The sequence below is a fragment of the Nyctereutes procyonoides genome, unplaced genomic scaffold (assembly GCF_905146905.1).
Source record: "Nyctereutes procyonoides isolate TBG_1078 unplaced genomic scaffold, NYPRO_anot_genome, whole genome shotgun sequence".
NCBI lineage: Eukaryota > Metazoa > Chordata > Mammalia > Carnivora > Canidae > Nyctereutes > Nyctereutes procyonoides.
Genome location: NW_026575133.1, coordinates 22,176,973 through 22,193,991, shown reverse-complemented (window position 1 = coordinate 22,193,991; position 17,019 = coordinate 22,176,973). Strand labels below are relative to the sequence as shown.

The following is a 17,019-nucleotide window of genomic DNA, read 5'->3' as shown; positions in this document are numbered from 1 at the left end:
GAACTCACCATCTGATTTGCTAACAGCGCAGTGAAAGTGGTTTGAAGCTGGGCGATCTTCCCCTTACATCAGAAAGGCCTAGCTGCCTTCTTAGCTCAGAAGGCATTCATGGGTATGTCTTAGGCCACAGCAGGGCATTTCAGGACACTGTGGGGCTGGACCTGGCAACTGGCATATTTAGCTATGCCTGATGCCTACCCATTGTGCCCGGCTCCTTATTTCCTGTGTTAGGATTACCTGTAATTTTACCTGTAATTTGGTCTCCAGAGTGGTTTTCTGGGGAGGTGCGCTGCACAGATACCCTTGGCATTGCTTTGAGACTGTAGCCACTTCATTTGGATCCAGGACTCTGGGATTTTCAAAGCCCTGCTCTTAGACAACTGATGAAGCCGCTGCCTGTGGTTGCAGTAAGTTACAAGGGTGTGGAAGCAGGTGGGGAGCCCACCCCCAAAGCAGGCTAAGGATAGGAGGAAGAGGGTTTTTGTTTTGTTTTGTTTTTTTAAATCAAGGTTTTCTGCTGGGCCCTAAGCTTATTCCTGGTCATTGTAGTGACCATCCTCACAATCCCCATGATCATCTTCAGGAGCCAGAAAATCCTCTTCTGGCAAGAGAGGAGAGGGGGTGCTTAGAAATACTTTGAGGAAAGTGGCTTTGAGGGGCCAAAAGGACAGAAATGAGAAGCAACAGTAGAAGGCCAGAAGATGGGCTGGAATTGGGACCGAGCGGGTGGGTAGAAGGAGGGAGGAAAAATGAGCAGAACGGGCAGCTCAGAATAGATGATATAAAAGAAAGTGCCAGCTAGTGAAAACACTGCAAAACGATGGGTGGCAGGGCCCGACGACTGGGGAGCGGTTTAGAAAAATAGCAATTAGCACAGCTAAAAATAAAGACCAATTTGGAGACAAAGCCAGATACACAAGGAGAAAAATAAGACTCGCCACAAAGACAATTCTTCGGAAACCGAACGCTCAAGAAAACGAGGCTAATGACACCCCCTTTGGGGCTGTTTTGCACGGAAACGAGACAATGGATGGAGGGGGGCGCGCCGCGCTGAGCAGGTGACCGGCGGCGGCGAGGTGGGAAGCGCAGGGAGCGCCCAGCGGCCCCGAGCGGAAAGCCCTGCCGGAAGCCGCACCACGTGTCCCCAAAGTTGGAGAAGTGTCCGCGGCCGGCGGCCGTGCGGGGCAGAGGCATCTAGGGCGTCGGAACCCAGGGGTGCGCGCGAGCTCCGCCGAGGCCCGCCCCGGAGCCTCCGGGCCCCCGCAGGTGCCCCCCGCGCGCAGCGGCCCGGGGACCCCGGAGCTCGCGGCGAGGCGGCCAAGGCGGCCAAGGCGGCCAAGGCGGCCAAGGCGGGGCCGCGCCCCCGAGGGAGTGCCCGGCCCGCGGGGAGCCCGGCATCGCAGACCCGCCAGGCCGCGGCTCCCGGGCCCGAGCGGAGGGGGCGCCCCTGCCCGCCGCGCCGCCGAGGCGCACGGGGCCGCGGGCTGCAGGGACAGGGCGGGGGAGCGGCGGGGGCCCCGGGCCGGGCTCTCCCTCGGGGCCGCGGGGCCGGGCCTCGGCGTCGGGTCACCCGCGGCCTCCCGCGCCCCCGGGGCTGGACCGCGGGGCCCCCGGCGCGGGCAGGGCGGGCAGGGCGCACGGAGCGCGCCACGCGGCGGGGCGGGGGCGGGGCGCGGTGGGGCGGGGCGGGGCGGCGCTGAGCCGGCTCCTCCTCCTCCTCCTCTCCTCCTCCTCCTCCTCTCCTCCTCCTCCTCCTCCTCCTCCTCCTCCTGCCCCCGGTCCTCGGGCTCAGCCGCCGCGCCGCCCGGCCGCTCCTCCTTCCTCCCGGGGCCACCGCGGCGATGTTCAACCGCGCCGTGAGCCGGCTCAGCAGGAAGCGGCCGCCGTCAGGTAAGCGGCCCCCGGGCCCGGGGCTGCGGGTCGGGGCGCCCGGAGCTGCCGTCTCGGCCGCCGCTGCCCGCCGGGTCCCGGGCACCACCCCCGCCCCTGTGCCCGCACCCGCCCAGCGCCCCCCGAGCGCCCCCGAGCGCGCCGCCTCCGCCCCCGCCCGCGCCGTCCCCCCTGGCGCCCCTGCGGTCGTGGCCGCGGCGGGGGCGCAGGGCCCCGAACGGCGCCCCGGGGAGGAAGTTTGGGCAAAAGGGGGAACAACGGCAGTTTTCTTTTGAGTGATGGTCCGGAGGGAAAGGGGATCCCACGCGCCCCCAAACTTCGGAGGGAGTGCGCGCTCCGGCCCCGAAAGCAGAACGTGGCGCGGGGCCCTCCCCGTCTGGAGCTCGCCGCCTCTCGCGGGTGATGCTCGGGTGATGCTCGGGTGATGCTCGGCGGGCGCCCGGGGGCGGCGGGACCCCAGGCGAGCAGCGGGGTGGGGCCGGCGCCTCTCCCCCGGCGCCCGGCGCGCGCTGACACTACCCCGGACTCGCCCGGCTGCCACACTGGAGCCCATTTGATAAGACAAAGAATCCACGGTGACGATGAGCCCGTGGCTCTGATGCCAACCGTCTTGCCCCTTTCGTTCCCAGCTATAGCTGCGCTCCTGTGAGCGCGTAACGTGGGCCCAGGTCTCTGCTCCCCAAGTTTTGTCTTTTGTCTGCACCCTGAGGGGCGACCCTGTGAGATAGGGACAGGTAAGGCCACTTTGCACAAGAGGGAACGGAAGCCAGGAGCTAGTAGGTGACTCGGCCCAAGTCACACTTAACTGGGTGATGGAGAATCCTGGAAACCCAAGTTTGCCCGACTGTGGAGGTCAGAGGCTTTTCTGCCCCTTCCCACTCCAAGAGTCACATCTTTCTAGTGCTAAGACTCTGGACACGTTGGTCCGTGTCCTGTTTTCACTGAATATCTTATTTTATGAGACACGTTGCAGTTGAGAGGATAGACTGGAACCAGACCCGCTGGGACAAAAAAAATCCCACCTCCGCTGCTGTTGAAACTTTGTATCTGTGCAGATAAAGATCTGCAAAATGGGAACCAAACAGCTGTCCCTCTGTGAGCACTGGAATGGACCTGGTTTCTCATCCAGGAACGTAGGCAAATCTTCGCATTTAATATTCGGGACACCTCTCATAAAGGCAGATTTCATAGGGTTAGTGGAAAGAGCTTATATTTGTGGCAGCGGGCTCCTAAATCTTGCTGTGTTGTCTGTGGGTTAAAGGATTCCTTTGTGGGAGGGTGTTCGTTTTAGGTGTTCCGTGTCGGTGGGTATTCACTCACAGGAGGGTAGTCAGAACCTGGACCCTAGAGTTCAATTCCTGGTTCCCATCCTGGCTATCATTCAGTGACCACTTGACCTCTGAGCCAACTGCCAAATTACCAGGAAATCTGAGAACTGGTTACTACGTTTCACCATGGAAATGGGCAAATGCTAAAAAGCAAGTTTTTCCTTTTTTTTTTCCCCCTAGGATAGCTGGTTTACTAGCGCACCCCTGCGTCTGTTTTCCCCTCTGTAAAGTGGGTTTCATAGAGTCCTGGGATTAAACACACCGGAACATATGAAGTCCTTAGTGCACATAATAAATGACTAAGAATGGTTAGTTTCCCCCTTTTATATTATAAACAGAGCTGCTCTGAACATCCCTGCCTGGTTATTCATTGCTTTGTGTCATTTTCAGGCATACTGGTTTTGAAGGGTGTTCCATGTGTGAGGATTGTACCCCCAGAAAGATTGGGGCACTTTTTAGGGACATCGGTGGAGTATGCCTCTTTCAGGGCATCTACTTTTCTGCCTTACGACATGGGATGAGGTCACAGATAGAAAGATTAGTAGCTAAGCATCATGGATTGGTATTGGGGGCCTGGCCTCCAAGAGCCCAATCTCCTTGGGATTTTTAGGCTTAAAGTGTGCCCCACTGATGGGAAAGGGCAAATGACGCCCTGCCATTTGGGTATCAACATCCAGCCCTGAGAAAAGGAGTCAAGTGAGAAAGGGAATGTGGGACCCAAGGCAGAGATGCTGGGAAGCCAGCCAAGCGATCCACGGGACCCTGTACATTTTTATTTGGTAGTTTTGATTTTTTTTTTTTCCTAAGCCGGCTCTCCAAATTGTATAAGCTTCTAGCCCCACAAGTGCTGGATCCACCCCCTGGAGGCCCCTGATACGGACCTGACTGCTGTCCTGCCTCCCAGAACCTTCTGCCGTAGACTTTTCCTGCTTTTCAGCAAAACCTATTGGAGACAACGTCTTCAAGCTCAGAGTTTGGAGTCCCTAATCCCTAATTGCAAGGTTCAAAGTGTGATTTCCTTATTTTCCTTTTTTAGATTTCCCAAAGTGTGTTCGTGAACAAACTGAGGGTGGGAGGGGGGTTGATAAAATGCAGCTTTCCAGGCCACACCCTGGACCCACAGATTCAGTCTTGGGGACCCAAGGTGGCAGGGAGAGTAGGCTGAATTTTCAATAAACGCCCCAGTTGATTCTTAGGCCACTGAAGTGTGAGGACCCCTTGAAGGAATCTGGCCAACCTCTTGCCCCCCACCACGACTCACACTGTTGGTGGCAGTTGTGATGCTGCTCACTTGTAAAGCAAAGCCAAAGCCACAGCCTCCCCTCTGCGAATGGACTGAGGGGTGACCCATCGAGGGAATCCCCACCCTGCAGGCAGGCCTCGGCCCTCCCCCGAGGCCTGTTGTCCATTATCCCATTAAACCCTTGGGACCAGTTTCAGATTTATTACTGGGCTTAAGTTTTTATTTAAAGATGACAGTCAACATAGCAACTTAACGTCTTTGTTTTAACAAACCCAGCAGCAGAGCAGTCTTGGCCTCTGGGGAAACTTGCCCTGCAGATCATCACTGGCTCAGGCCTGTGGGTTCAGGGAGAGCAGTTCAGGGACAGAGGGGCTGGGCGGTCCGAGCGGTGTTGTCTTATACGGGCCGTGAGCCGGCTGGAACGGTGGTGTCAGCTCTCAGTGCCACCCAGAGCGGCCTGGAGGCTGGCAGGTGTCAGGTGCTGCTGGAGCTTTCTCTCTCTTCATCGACTCTCTTCATGTGACTGATGTCTCCTTTCCTCACTGTTAGAAGTTGGGGGGACCCCAGCAGGTGCCTGGTGGGCCATTTCCTGGGGCTTCCTGGGAGAACCGAGGCACATCTCCTACCTCGATGGAGTAATCCCCTCCACCCCGGGGGCCGCTGGGCTCGGAAAGTTGCTGTTTAAATTGTACTAAATTTACTCTCCCTGGTTGTCTTCTGCTTCCCCCAGATAGCTCTCCACGGCAGCAGCCCCGAGAGGGGCGGCGGGGGCAGGGGGGGCCTGGGCAGGCCGCAGCAGCAGTTCCTCGATAAGAGCCGTCAGGAGGCATCCACTGCCGGTGGCCGGGGGGGGGGGGGGGACGGGGGGACGACACACGGCCCCATGCAGACTTCTGGGGCCTCACGCCCCTTCTAGGCCACTTCGAATCCTTCCAGGGCCTTACCAGGCGCCTGCAGGTCAGCCGTGCTGCCCCCTCTGCATCTGCGCAGCGCCCGGGGACCCCTCATCTCTCCCCGGCCTGCTCCCGCGCTCTCACTCCGCCCGTGGGTGGCTGCGGGTTCCCACTTCTGCCCCTTTTGTTCCCCCACAGTGTCGTCTCTCCTGAGCCCTCTCCCAGAGCCGGGTCTCCCTGTTCCCGCAGGCCCGCTCTCCCGGCCTCCCTGCCCCTGAGACGCAGCCTGCCCGCTTTGTCTGTCCCTGGGCAGCTGCGGAGGCCACCAACGGGCAGAGCCACCCATTTCCCACGGGACAGACCAGAGAACGCAAATGTCTGACCCAAGTCCTGAGCCACCTGCCTGAGTTCACGCAGTATCCATTTAGTCATCGTGTTAAGTTATATTTAGAGTCAAAAAAAAAAATATATATATATGTACATATATATAAATACGAACATGGAGCTGACCACTTTTCTCCTTCCTGTCCTCCCACCCCCTTCTTCCTTTTCTCCCCTTTCTTCCTTTCTCCAGTCAGGACATTGAAAACCGTGCCATCGTCAACCATCCCTGAACACCCCAGATAGTTTCTCATGTCAGAAACGTCCTGATCCACAGGAATCTGCTAGAGGTTGCTGTGTCCAGGGAGAGGCAGTGGCTGGCTGAGGGACAGGCCAGGAAGCCCTGCTCCCCTGTACTCCCCCTGTGTCTCTTGATTTTGGTACCGTGTAAATAAATACAATGATCTGTTTCCTAAAAACAACCCGAGGCTGTCTTGACCATATCAAGACGGCTTACATGGCAAATGTTTCCTTGTCCTTATTCGCATTTGTTCATGAACCAGTGAAGAAAACTTCATGCCAGCCTGTGGCATTGTGGGCAGGCAGCCAGCTGGGAACTCCTGGTCTCATCTTCTCAATTAATTTTAAGTTCCGTGAGAAAAAGGGCCCCGCCTTTGACTTCTTGCATCTGTCACTGCCCTTCCCTTTCCAGGCTCTGCGGCCAGACGGCTTAGGGTGGTTGGGTCCCACCTCATCCTCTTCTTTGCTTGGAGCACATTACTGAACCTCCCCGTGCCTCAGTTTCCTCTTCTGTAAAACGGGCCACCGAGGAGCCCACACCTCCAAGGGTTGCTGTGAGGTAGAGACGGGATCTATAGCAAGTGCTCAGCCAGGCAGCTATTTTTACAGCTGTCCTGCTCCCCTGCCTCGCCCCCAATCTATCAGAAAACATCCATCAGTGTAAACACGAACAGGAGTGCCAGGCGCAGCCCGCCCTGGGGAAGGCACAGCCTCTCTGAGGCTCACTTCCTCGCCGGGCGGGTGGGGCCCCGGTGGAGCGAGGACACATTTGTGCCTGAGTGTCAGGCCCTGGGGGCAGCACAGGGCTTCTGGGATGTGAAGGAAACGTGAAGGCCCGGGTCTTCATTTGCACCCCCAGGATAGGGCTCCTGGGTAATTTTATTTTTTCTGGGCCTTTGCCTAGAAAGTAGAGATTCTAGGGAGGCTACAAATAACAGTCTGGCGTTCTGATTTCCTTCCCTCTGGTAGAAACTGGAAACCAGTGGCCATCTGTTGTTTAGTCCACTCAAAAGAGGATGTGGATGGAGTCTTGTTTTTCCTCCGGACCCAAGGGTGCTCAGGAGCCCCCGCAGCCCCCGGGCAGAGACACGAAGCGTCTCTGAGAAGGCAGTGGGTTTCTGGGCTGCGTGAGACGCCTCGGGTGGACCCCAGAGCATGGAACGTAAGGAGTGGCCCCCGCCCCCGTCGGCAGATGTCCTCAGCTCGCCCACTGCCCGGGTGACAGCGGGGCAGGGCAGGGGCTGGGGGGAGTGTGGAGGGCAGACGCAGACGCAGGTGCAGAGGCGACCTTTGCAGACACCGCCTGAGCACTTGGCCCCTGACGTCTGGGCTTCACGTGCAAAATTATGCCAAGATGCCTTTTCCGAGCCCAGCCAATCCTCTTTGCAGTCTGTTCTCCTTCTCTGGTCTTTGATGCTTGCTATTATTATGATTATTTTAATACTTTTTCGTTCTTATTATATGCTGCTAATTCCAGTTCACGCAAACCTCTCCACCAAGGGAATTGCATGCTGGAAGGGTAGTTATTCTCAGACGTTAGATACTGGAGCCGATAAACACTTAAGTAATATTTAGATAGAGTGTTTCCATGACCCAGTTTCTCCAGAGCCTTACATAGATCACTAGTTGTAACAAACCGATTTTTTTGCTTCTAAGTTTGGATGACTTAAAAAAAAAAAAAAGTAATACATTTGATGGGGTGTAGTTGATATGAGGTTTTAAAGATTTAATGTATTTATTTATTTGAGAGAAAGAGAGGGAGAGGACGGGCAGAGGAGGAGGGAGAGGGAGAAGGAAAGAATCTGAAGCCGATTCTGTGCCGAGTGTGGAGCCCAACACGGGGCTTGATCTCACAACCCTGAGATCATGACCTGAGCTGAAACCAAGAGTTGGACGCTTAACTGACTGAGCCCCTCAGGCGCCCCTGATGTGAGGTTTTAAATAAAGTTCTGAGGGTGTTCACTTTCCTTGAATATTTACAGGAGAATGGTGTGTGTGTGTGTGTGTGTGTGTGTGTGTGTGTGTGCGTGGGAGGGGGTGAGTGTGTGTGTGTTACACCAAACCACTTCAGAATTTGGAGTGAACATTTCTGCCTCTTCCTGGGCTTGAATATTGGGTTTGTTTTCTTTAATAATGCTGTAAGTTTTAGGGGTACTTAGGATAGACTCTTTGATGATGTGCATTGACTCTGCTTTGAGGAAGCTGCGTATTGAGATATTCCCAGGACAATTTTTTTGCCTTGGGAAAATTGTCCATGCAGGATCATTAGCCAGGCCTTCCTGCAGACTACCAGGAGGGATCCATGCTGTAGGCATTCAGTTCCGAGGAGTGTTACAGATGCCTTTTGCGTATGGATTTCCAAAGAATTAATGTCTGGCGAAACTCTCTGGTAGATATGACATCACAGCATCTATAAATAATGCATTACGAAATATGCTGCCAGCAACCAGCCTCAGCCATCTGTATCTTTGAAATAATGGCTTTTGCTGAAGTCAGAAACCACCCAGAACAACATCAATGTAAATGGAGAGTGTCTGTACTTTGTGTTTGCATGTGAGATGATTCTGGCCAGTTCTTGTGTGGGTTTTCCTCTGCACTGAATTCCCTCTCGGTTTCCTCAGTCTTTTCCCACGGGGCAGCTGCTGTCTTTCTCTTCAAGGCCGTTGTCTTCTGGCCTCAGCATTTATCAAAAACAAAGATGGCCACAGGGCCTCGTGGTAAAGCACATGTGCTGTGGGCCTGTGCTCTGAGCGCGGTCCCCCCTTTCCCAGCTGGGGGACCCTCGCAAGTCACTGTGCCTCATCTGTGCTTCCTCCTCTGTGAAGTGGGGGTAATCGTAAGCTCACCACAGGGCCCTGGGAGGTGTGAAGGATTTAACCCCCTGTTGGAACAGCACCCAGCACAGCGTAAGCCATTTACAAGTGTTCACTGTTGTTATTAGCTCACGATAGATTAATCTGAACATAAGTTTATTGAAAAATAAGTCTTGGGACACCTGGGTGGCTCGGTGGTTGAGCATTGGCCTTTGGCTCAGGTCAAGATCTTGGGGTCCTGGGATCGAGTCCCTCAGCAGGCTCCCCACGGAGAGCCTGCTTCTCCAAGCCTCTGCCTCTCTCTCTCTCTCTGTGTCTCTCTGAATAAATATATAAGATCTTTAAAAAAAGAAAAATAAGACTTGTGCCTACAAAAATCTGATCCAAAATGCTTTAAAGACCTCAGGAGTTTAAATTTTTTTTTTCTTCATTGCAAGAATATTTTAAAGGTGAACTAAACAACAAGACAAGGTAAAAAAGAGCCGGACAAAATGGAAACAAATGTTATCACCAATAGTTCCCTCCTAGCTTGAGTGATCTTAACGCTGCTAGAAAAGTAGGTTTGACTTTTTTTTTTTCCACCTGTGCATTCAGGCTTACTTTCTTTCTTTCTTTTCGATATTTTTATTTATTTGTAATATTTTTATTTATTTGTAAATGAGAGACACAGAGAAAGAGGCAGAGACAAAGGTAGAGGAAGAAACAGGCTCCCTGTGGGGAGCCCCATGTGGGACTCAATCCCAGGACACTGGGATCACTCCCTGAGCCAAAGGCAGATGCTCAACCACTGAGCCAGCCAGGTGTCCCTCAAGGCTTACTTTCTGTGTCATCCATCTAAAATGGCAACTTTTATCAATGAAAGAGCAAAGAAGAAAATTATACCTTCATGGCTTCAAGTGCCAGGAATTGGGAAGCTGGGAACTCTTGGTTTTCCTTTATTCTTTTTTTTTTGTTTTGTTTTAAGATTTTATTTATTTATTTATTCATGATAGATAGAGAGAGGCAGAGACACAGGCAGAGGGAGAACCAGACTCAATGCCGGGAGCCGGACGTGGGACCCGATCTTGGGACTCCAGGATCACGCCCTGGGCCAAAGGCAGACACTGAACCGCTGAGCCACCCAGAGATCCTTTTTCCCTTTATTCTTTTTTTTTTTAAATTTTTTTTTTAATTTATTTATGATAGTCACAGAGAGAGAGAGAGAGAGAGAGAGAGAGAGGCAGAGACACAGGCAGAGGGAGAAGCAGGCTCCATGCACCGGGAGCCCGACGTGGGATTCGATCCCGGGTCTCCAGGATCGCGCCCTGGGCCAAAGGCAGGCGCCAAACCGCTGCGCCACCCAGGGATCCCTCCCTTTATTCTTAAGCTTGGAAATAAACCTGCTTACTCTGGAAAAAGGTTCTTCCTTTTTCTGATGATTACTGGACTGATTCTAACATTTAAGATGAACTTGTCTTAGGAAACCTTTACTTACATGCATTGGGAAGTAGCAAAAGTGTCCTGAGGAGGGGACCCTGAGTAAAAAAAAAAACGCCCCAGGTAGAGGGGCAATCTCTCGGGCAGTGCCAAATGGGGCGGCCCTCGGCTCAGTCTCACAGGAGTCAGGATAATGACTTGGAGAGAAGATACACCATTAAATGAATGGAGTTTGCAAATGCTATTCTATTTAGAGCTATCTTTTTATATTGATGCCAGTCAAGAAAGATTAAGGAAAAAAAGGCATAGCCAAAAGCTTTTATCAAAATTGAGAGACAAGCAGGAAGTCTTGGAAAAATTGAAACCAATACTTCTGGGAAAAGCAGAAACATACATCAGACAGACTGTGGTAGAAGATTCCTACAGTAGGAATGGTTGGGGCAGAAGGTGGGCAAAAAGGCAAGAAGGAATTTGTCTTTATCCAGGACACTGAAGCCAGACACCAGTGGCCGTGGCTATGGGGAGAGTAATTACATCCTGGTGGACTTTTGGAGCCAGCCCTGGAAATTTTGTGCCTTTATGTAACAGTGTGGTGGTAAAAATATTTCCTTACTTTTGATGGCAGGGAGATGATAGCCCAGCTGAGAACTGAGAGGAAGGGCCATTTATTTGCAAAGTCCTGATTCCTGGAGCAGCCCTGGGGTTCTGTGCAGGTGGTCCTGGTAGGGACAGTCACCTTCTCTATACTGGTCTCAATATAGGTTCCATTGAGCAGTTCTTTGGTTGGGTCACCTTGGATAGATCATTATACCCTCTAAACTTTTACTTCCCACTCTATAAAATAAAAGAGGCTAGACCAGACTAGTGCGATTGAACTATAAGACGTTTTGATCAAATGAAACCTAATATGCAAGATGATTTGAGTATGAATTAAGGGTTGGGGGAGGTGGCAATTATCTAATGCTGGGGCTAGCTATCGGAGCTCTCAGTTAACCAGAAGATCTGGTTAACCAGAGCACTCTTTTGGTTAAATGGGAATCCACCTTGTATTTATTTGCAAGACAGTGTGGCAGTAAAAACCCCAGTGTGGTTTGGTTTATTATTGAAAAGGATGTCAGGAGTTCTGGAACCCTTTCAGACCAAGGTCGAAAACTTACGGGCAAAGTAGGTGTTGTGTGACAGCAGGAAAAATTTGTGGCTGCCTAACATTGTCCCTGGGAGCAGCCCACTTGTGTCTCCACGTGTATTTACTTAAGAGAAGATCAGCTGAGGAAGTGCAGCGAATTGTCAAGCTGTATCCCCGAACAGGAGAGTAAATTGGTGAAATGCTTGGCAAAATGAACCCTTGTGCTGAACTTTCTTATAATGGTGATCCTTTGATTTGATTTATACTTTGTTGGGAAGAAACTCAGTGTTCAGAAGCTTGCCATCCCAGCATTTGCAAAGAGAGCAGGAAACTAATGTAATATCCACGAACCAAAGATTCACTTTAGAGAAGCGTCAGGTCCATTTATATTGTGTTCAAGTGAGTTTGCTTCTCAATTAAAGGGATAGATTTGCCCCAAATCATTCTCTCGTGCTCCATCACCAGTGTGTATTGAAACAGCCCCCACCCCCTCTTGGGGCTTCTGGCTTCTGCTTTTTTTTTTTTTTAGCTCCAGTCAGCCAGCGAATGTCTAAAATCCAGATAGTTCTCCCAGATGCTGGGAGACAGAGTCTCAGCTGCTTGAGAAATTAACACGTGTGTTGACCCCCAATAGAACATGAAAGATCATGGAAGCTGAGTTACTCTTAAGTCCACTGTATTCAGATACAACTTTCTTCTAAAAACATTTTATTTTATTTTTTTTTCCAAAAACATTTTAAACTGTATGGCATCCTAGCTATTTGCAGCAATTAATATTCTTTTTTTTAAGATTTATTTATTCATGACAGACACAAAGACATAAGCAGAGGGAGAAGCAGGCCCCGCAGGGAGCCCGATGTGGGACTCGATCCCGGATCCCGTGAGCCAAAGGCAGACACTCAACCGCTGAGCCACCCAGGCGTCCCAGTAATTAATATTCTTAAGACTTTTTTTTTTCACTTATCCTTTACAAATGGTTAGCTTTGCTGATTTTTTAGTTAAAAGCTTATTTTCTCCTACATTCAAACTTTTCTTTATAGAAATATGCTTCTACGTTGAATTTTTTTTTTGAAAGGCAATGGAGAAAAAGCATTAGCTATAAAAAGAGTTCATTCGATGGATCATTATTTTAGGGAAGAGGAGAGAGGAACTAACATTTGTTGAGAGTCCGCTGTGAGCTTCTAAATGCCTGATGTGCTTCCCCTTTACTCCTTTGGATAACCAGAGAGGTAGGAGGATTATCTTTATCTGGCCCACAGATTTTGCCTCTTATCACACAGTTTGAATTGGCCAAACTGGGTTTGGAACCTGGGCCTATCTGAAATGACATTCCATGGGTTTTCCTTGGCTCTAGGAAGGGGCTGAATTCTGTAGAATGAGGCATGTTTGTGTTGTCACTTCCTCTCAGGCAAGTAAGTTGACAAAGTGTGTTAGCTGGAGGTCCCCCATCCCCTTTCCTTTAGTTAAGAAACTCTTGAGAAAGAGAATGCAGCAGAGGTGCAGGTACGAAGAGTTGTTTATTCAATCTACACACATAGGAATGGTGTGATGCCGAACCATTATTGGAGGCAATGGAAAAATCATTAATACCCATCCGGCCATTTTTTAAAAATATTTTATTTTTTTTTTCATGAAAGACACACACACAGAGGCAGAAACATAGGCAGAGGGAGAAGCAGACTCCTTGCAGGAAGCCCGATGTGGGACTTGATCCCAGGGCTCGAGCCCTGGGATCACACCCTGAGCCGAAAGCAGGCGCTCAAACACTGAGCCACCCAGGCGTCCCCCATCCGGTCTTTATTTACAATTTTGGTATTTTGTTTGTTATGGAATTCTTTGCATATTTTGATTTTTCAAAATCTTGCATGAAAATACCATTTATCTTGATGCCTGAGTTTTCTTTTTAGCAACCCCCTGAAGTTTTGCACCTGTAGCCAGTGCCTTCCTGTTGCTACCCTAGGCCCAGTGCTGGTGCATCCTTTTATTTACATGCCAGCCAATGAGCTGCTACGTGTTGCAGGTGTAAGATAAAGAGACACAGAAGCCTTCAGACTAGCGCATCAGTTATCCAACTCATCACACGACAGCATGACAATTACAAGACAGTGCAGAGTGTAGTTGCCCTTGTGTCAGGGTCCCTGGGAGGATGGTGGGAGAGAGACTTGAGGGCTGCCTGAGGGTTGGCCAGAGGACACGTGGGTGGGGGAAGGGCGATGGAGAGTGGTGGGAAAGGAGGAAAAGGCAGTGCCTACCCCCTGAGGTTATCATGGGGGGGGGGGGCTGGAGTGAGTTCTCCATGCTAAGTGTACCAGAAGATTCTGGTACACGACCTGTGATAGCCACAATGGTGATGGCGCTGCAGATATTTTTAAATGAAAGTATCCTTGGGCCACATACACAGTCTGAACTTTGCTTTACAGACATCCACAGCAGCGATGGGAGTTCCAGCAGCAGCCACCAAAGCCCCAAGAGCACAGACAAATGGGCCGCCTCCCTGGAGAATCTGCTTGAAGACCCAGAAGGCGTGAAAAGATTTAGGGTTTGCCTTTTTCATTGTTGATGGGGGTGGGGGGGTGGGGGCTGGATTGCAACACATGAAGTAGTTTAGACACCTGTGGGGGAAACACAGGCTGGTTTTTCACACTCTGTGCCCCAACCTGAGAATAAGGACTTCTCACTTGCCATGGCCACCATGGAGACGTTGTCGCTCTCCCGGGTAGCCGTGGACCAGAACTGAGGGGCATGCCCAGACTCTTTCTGGTTTTTGTATAGTTGGATGGGAGGCGTTAGGAGTGGTGGGTGAAGAGGTACTTTGCTCATAGGTAAAACCTACAAAGAGTTTCCAGCTCTGTGACGTGTGGGAGGGGGTGGTCTGGGTGTTGCTGATGTGAAGGTTTGTTCCCTTGGGTGTTGGGGAGGGATTCTCAGGATTCTATTTTTTTTTTTTAAAGACTGTATTTATTTATTCATGAGAGACACAGAGAGAGAGGCAGAGACACAGGCACAGGGAGAAGCAGGTTCCATGCAGGGAGCCCAATGCGGGACTCGATCCTGGGACCCCAGGATCACACCCTGAGCCAAAGGCAGATGTCAACCACTGAGCCACCCAGGCACCCCATCTCAGTATTCACTTTTAATCCAGTGGGAGATGAGGACAACAGCTGGAAAAGTGAAGTTGAACTCAGAGAGGAGGGCTGAAGGACGGGGGGTGTCAGGGCTGCCTAGAAAGAACTGTTTTGGCTAGCGGAAACCCCAGGTGTCAGTTTAGAAGAACCACATGTGAATTTTGAGAACGCTCCAGGTCTGCCTGAGTCCCACCGACTTCTGTCTTTAAGCCCTGGCTCAGGTCAGAGTGAGCCCTGATGCTGGGGGTCCCCGTCGTGGTGCTGAGGAACCGGGTGGCGGGCCAGCCACCAGGATTTCCTACAATCCTGAATACCAGGCCGCAGTGAGCACTGTGTAGATCTCGGGCAGGACCCTATTCTGTGCACGGCGGGATAGCAGGCTGTACTGCTAAGCACCCAACATTGCCCCCCCCCCAAAAAAAAAGAAAAAGAAAAAAAACCACACCTCCAACTTAAAATAGTTTTCATCATGGCATTTTTAGACATGCTTAATATGTTTCTTTTCTTTTGTTTAAAAAAATGGGCCTGATTTTAGAGGAATGTATTTTGTTTAAACACTGTCTAGAAGGAATGAATATATCTCCCACTTAAATTTACTCTTTGGTAATTTATTGTCATCTTAGACTTGTGAGTAGATTCTTGCTTCATTTTTACTCTTCCTTACGGTGTCCAAGTCATCAAGCTCAAATGCACATGAAATTCTAGCTTTAACATTAAACATACGCTTTGTTTTTCAGGATGGAGGTGTCAAAGGGAGATTGAACCGTACTCATTTGTTGCATTTAGCCAAACCCATCCCTGAAGGAAAAAGGCATTTTTTTTTTGTTTCTCTCTTTGAAGTGGAATACTGCTTGATATTCTTTCCTCTCGTTATCCATAGGAATTTTTAAAAAAGGAATTCAGTGAAGAAAATGTTTTATTTTGGCTAGCATGTGAAGATTTTAAGAAAACCCAGGATAAGAAGCAGGTATGTCTTCCAGTCTGTAATCACGTTCTTGATATTTTTTTTTCTCTCATTATTTTTTCTCTCATTGCTGCCTTTCCAGTAGACTTTGAAATTGCCTAAAGAAATCTGATCCATAGTGGTGGGTTTGGGGAAGGACCGAAGCTTCAGATTAGGTACCTTGTGTTGATCAAATATTAATAATTTTTAAAAGTGTGTTAATTTTTAAATGGAGCTGTTCAAATGGACACAGAGTTGAAGTAAAAATAACGATTTCTGTTATTTCGAGTTTATCATCGTGCACGATTTTTTTCTTCATGAATAAGTTATGAGGATGCTTCCCCGGAGTTTGACATGTCGGCATTTTGTACGGATGTAGTAAAGCGATTAACAGATGTGTGGCGATAAAAGCGCAACTCAGATCAGATAGATTGTCAATTATTCAGCGTATCTTTACGAAACATCCTGTAGCTGGCAGGCGTCCTACCTAGAAAGTTTCTCACTGTTCTCCCGGGTAGATGTGTGCTCTTTGCAAGAGGTAGCCTTTAATTCTGATGTCAGTGGATTTTCTGTCCTTGAAAGTGGGTGTCAGGGGAGCTGGAGGAGATGATAGAGAACAAGGCCTGTGGATTGAGTGTGTTCATGAGGCCTGTGCCTATGTATTTCTCAGAGGCTACCAGCCAAATGCCTCAGGGGCTGGTGAGTAACAGGAGTCCATGAAGCTTTTGGTGTGAGGCTATAGGGAGTGGTGGGGACTGGGGCCGCTGTGGGTAGTGGGCCCTGCGTCCAGAGGCTGTGGCTGATTCTTTAGCTGGCTTTGGCAATGAACGCTTTGGGGCCTGTGGCTGTCTGGGCTTTCTGTGCTTTGAGTTCTGTCTGCCTGGGTCTTCGCTTGCCCACCCTTGCCTGCAGAATCCTAAGTGGTGGGCCTTTCTTCCCAGGGCAGCTTCTTCCATCTCCAGCCCAGTGCTGTCTGGTTTTCCAGATAAGCTGGACTTTTGGATTCTTATGAAATCATCCCGATTTTATAAATGTTGGAACTAATTTGTAAAAAATGTAAAATCTTGCCTGCCAAACAAAACACATCCACGGGCAGATGCAGCTTGTGGACTGCCAGCTTTTGAGCCTCTGTCTCCAAAAGCTGGACTCCACAAAGCCAGCAGCGGTTACATGTTTGTAGACAACAGCTTGGAAAATGTTCATCACTGGTTTGCTCAAAGCCTTTTCCCGACTCAGACACACTTCCCCCAAGATGGGGCAGCAAAGCCTTCCTTCTACCGCTTTCCTCTCTGTGGGTGGAGGGGGTGGAGGGCAAGGGTGGATGCTAAGATAGGTTCCCTTTAGCTCAAATTTCCTAGGTCAGCCTAGAAAGCCTTCCCAGGCAAGACCCTTGGCATTTGCTTCCTTCAGGCTTCTTCTCCTCCCTGGACAACTTTGTCTGAGCCTCCTGGGCGGTAAGTGGCCTCTGGGGAAAAGCGAGCAGGTGGGCCTGCCTGCCTTGGAAGGCTAGGATGCCACCCTGGGCACAGGAGTGCTCATTGTTTTCCTTCAGCCCCAGTGCCCAGGACCACTGTCCATAAATGCTGGACTGTGCAATTGATTTGTCCAGCCCCAGCCTAAA

General features: G+C 50.6%; 1 protein-coding gene across 2 annotated transcripts in view; it reads left to right on the top strand.

Moving 5' to 3' along the window:
- Nucleotides 1-1,760: 1,760 nt before the first annotated feature.
- RGS10 (regulator of G protein signaling 10) overlaps nt 1,761-17,019 on the top strand; it is a 39,642-nt gene continuing 24,383 nt past the window's right edge. The window contains exons 1-3 of one of the 2 annotated variants that reach the window (XM_055299972.1): nt 1,761-1,890; nt 13,751-13,869; nt 15,336-15,422. In XM_055299972.1, the coding sequence (XP_055155947.1) occupies nt 1,842-1,890; nt 13,751-13,869; nt 15,336-15,422 (255 nt within the window). In that variant the 5' untranslated portion in view covers nt 1,761-1,841. Of the gene's footprint in view, nt 1,891-6,987; nt 7,138-13,750; nt 13,870-15,335; nt 15,423-17,019 lie in introns of those variants that run through there. The other variant, XM_055299974.1, reaches the window with a different exon arrangement.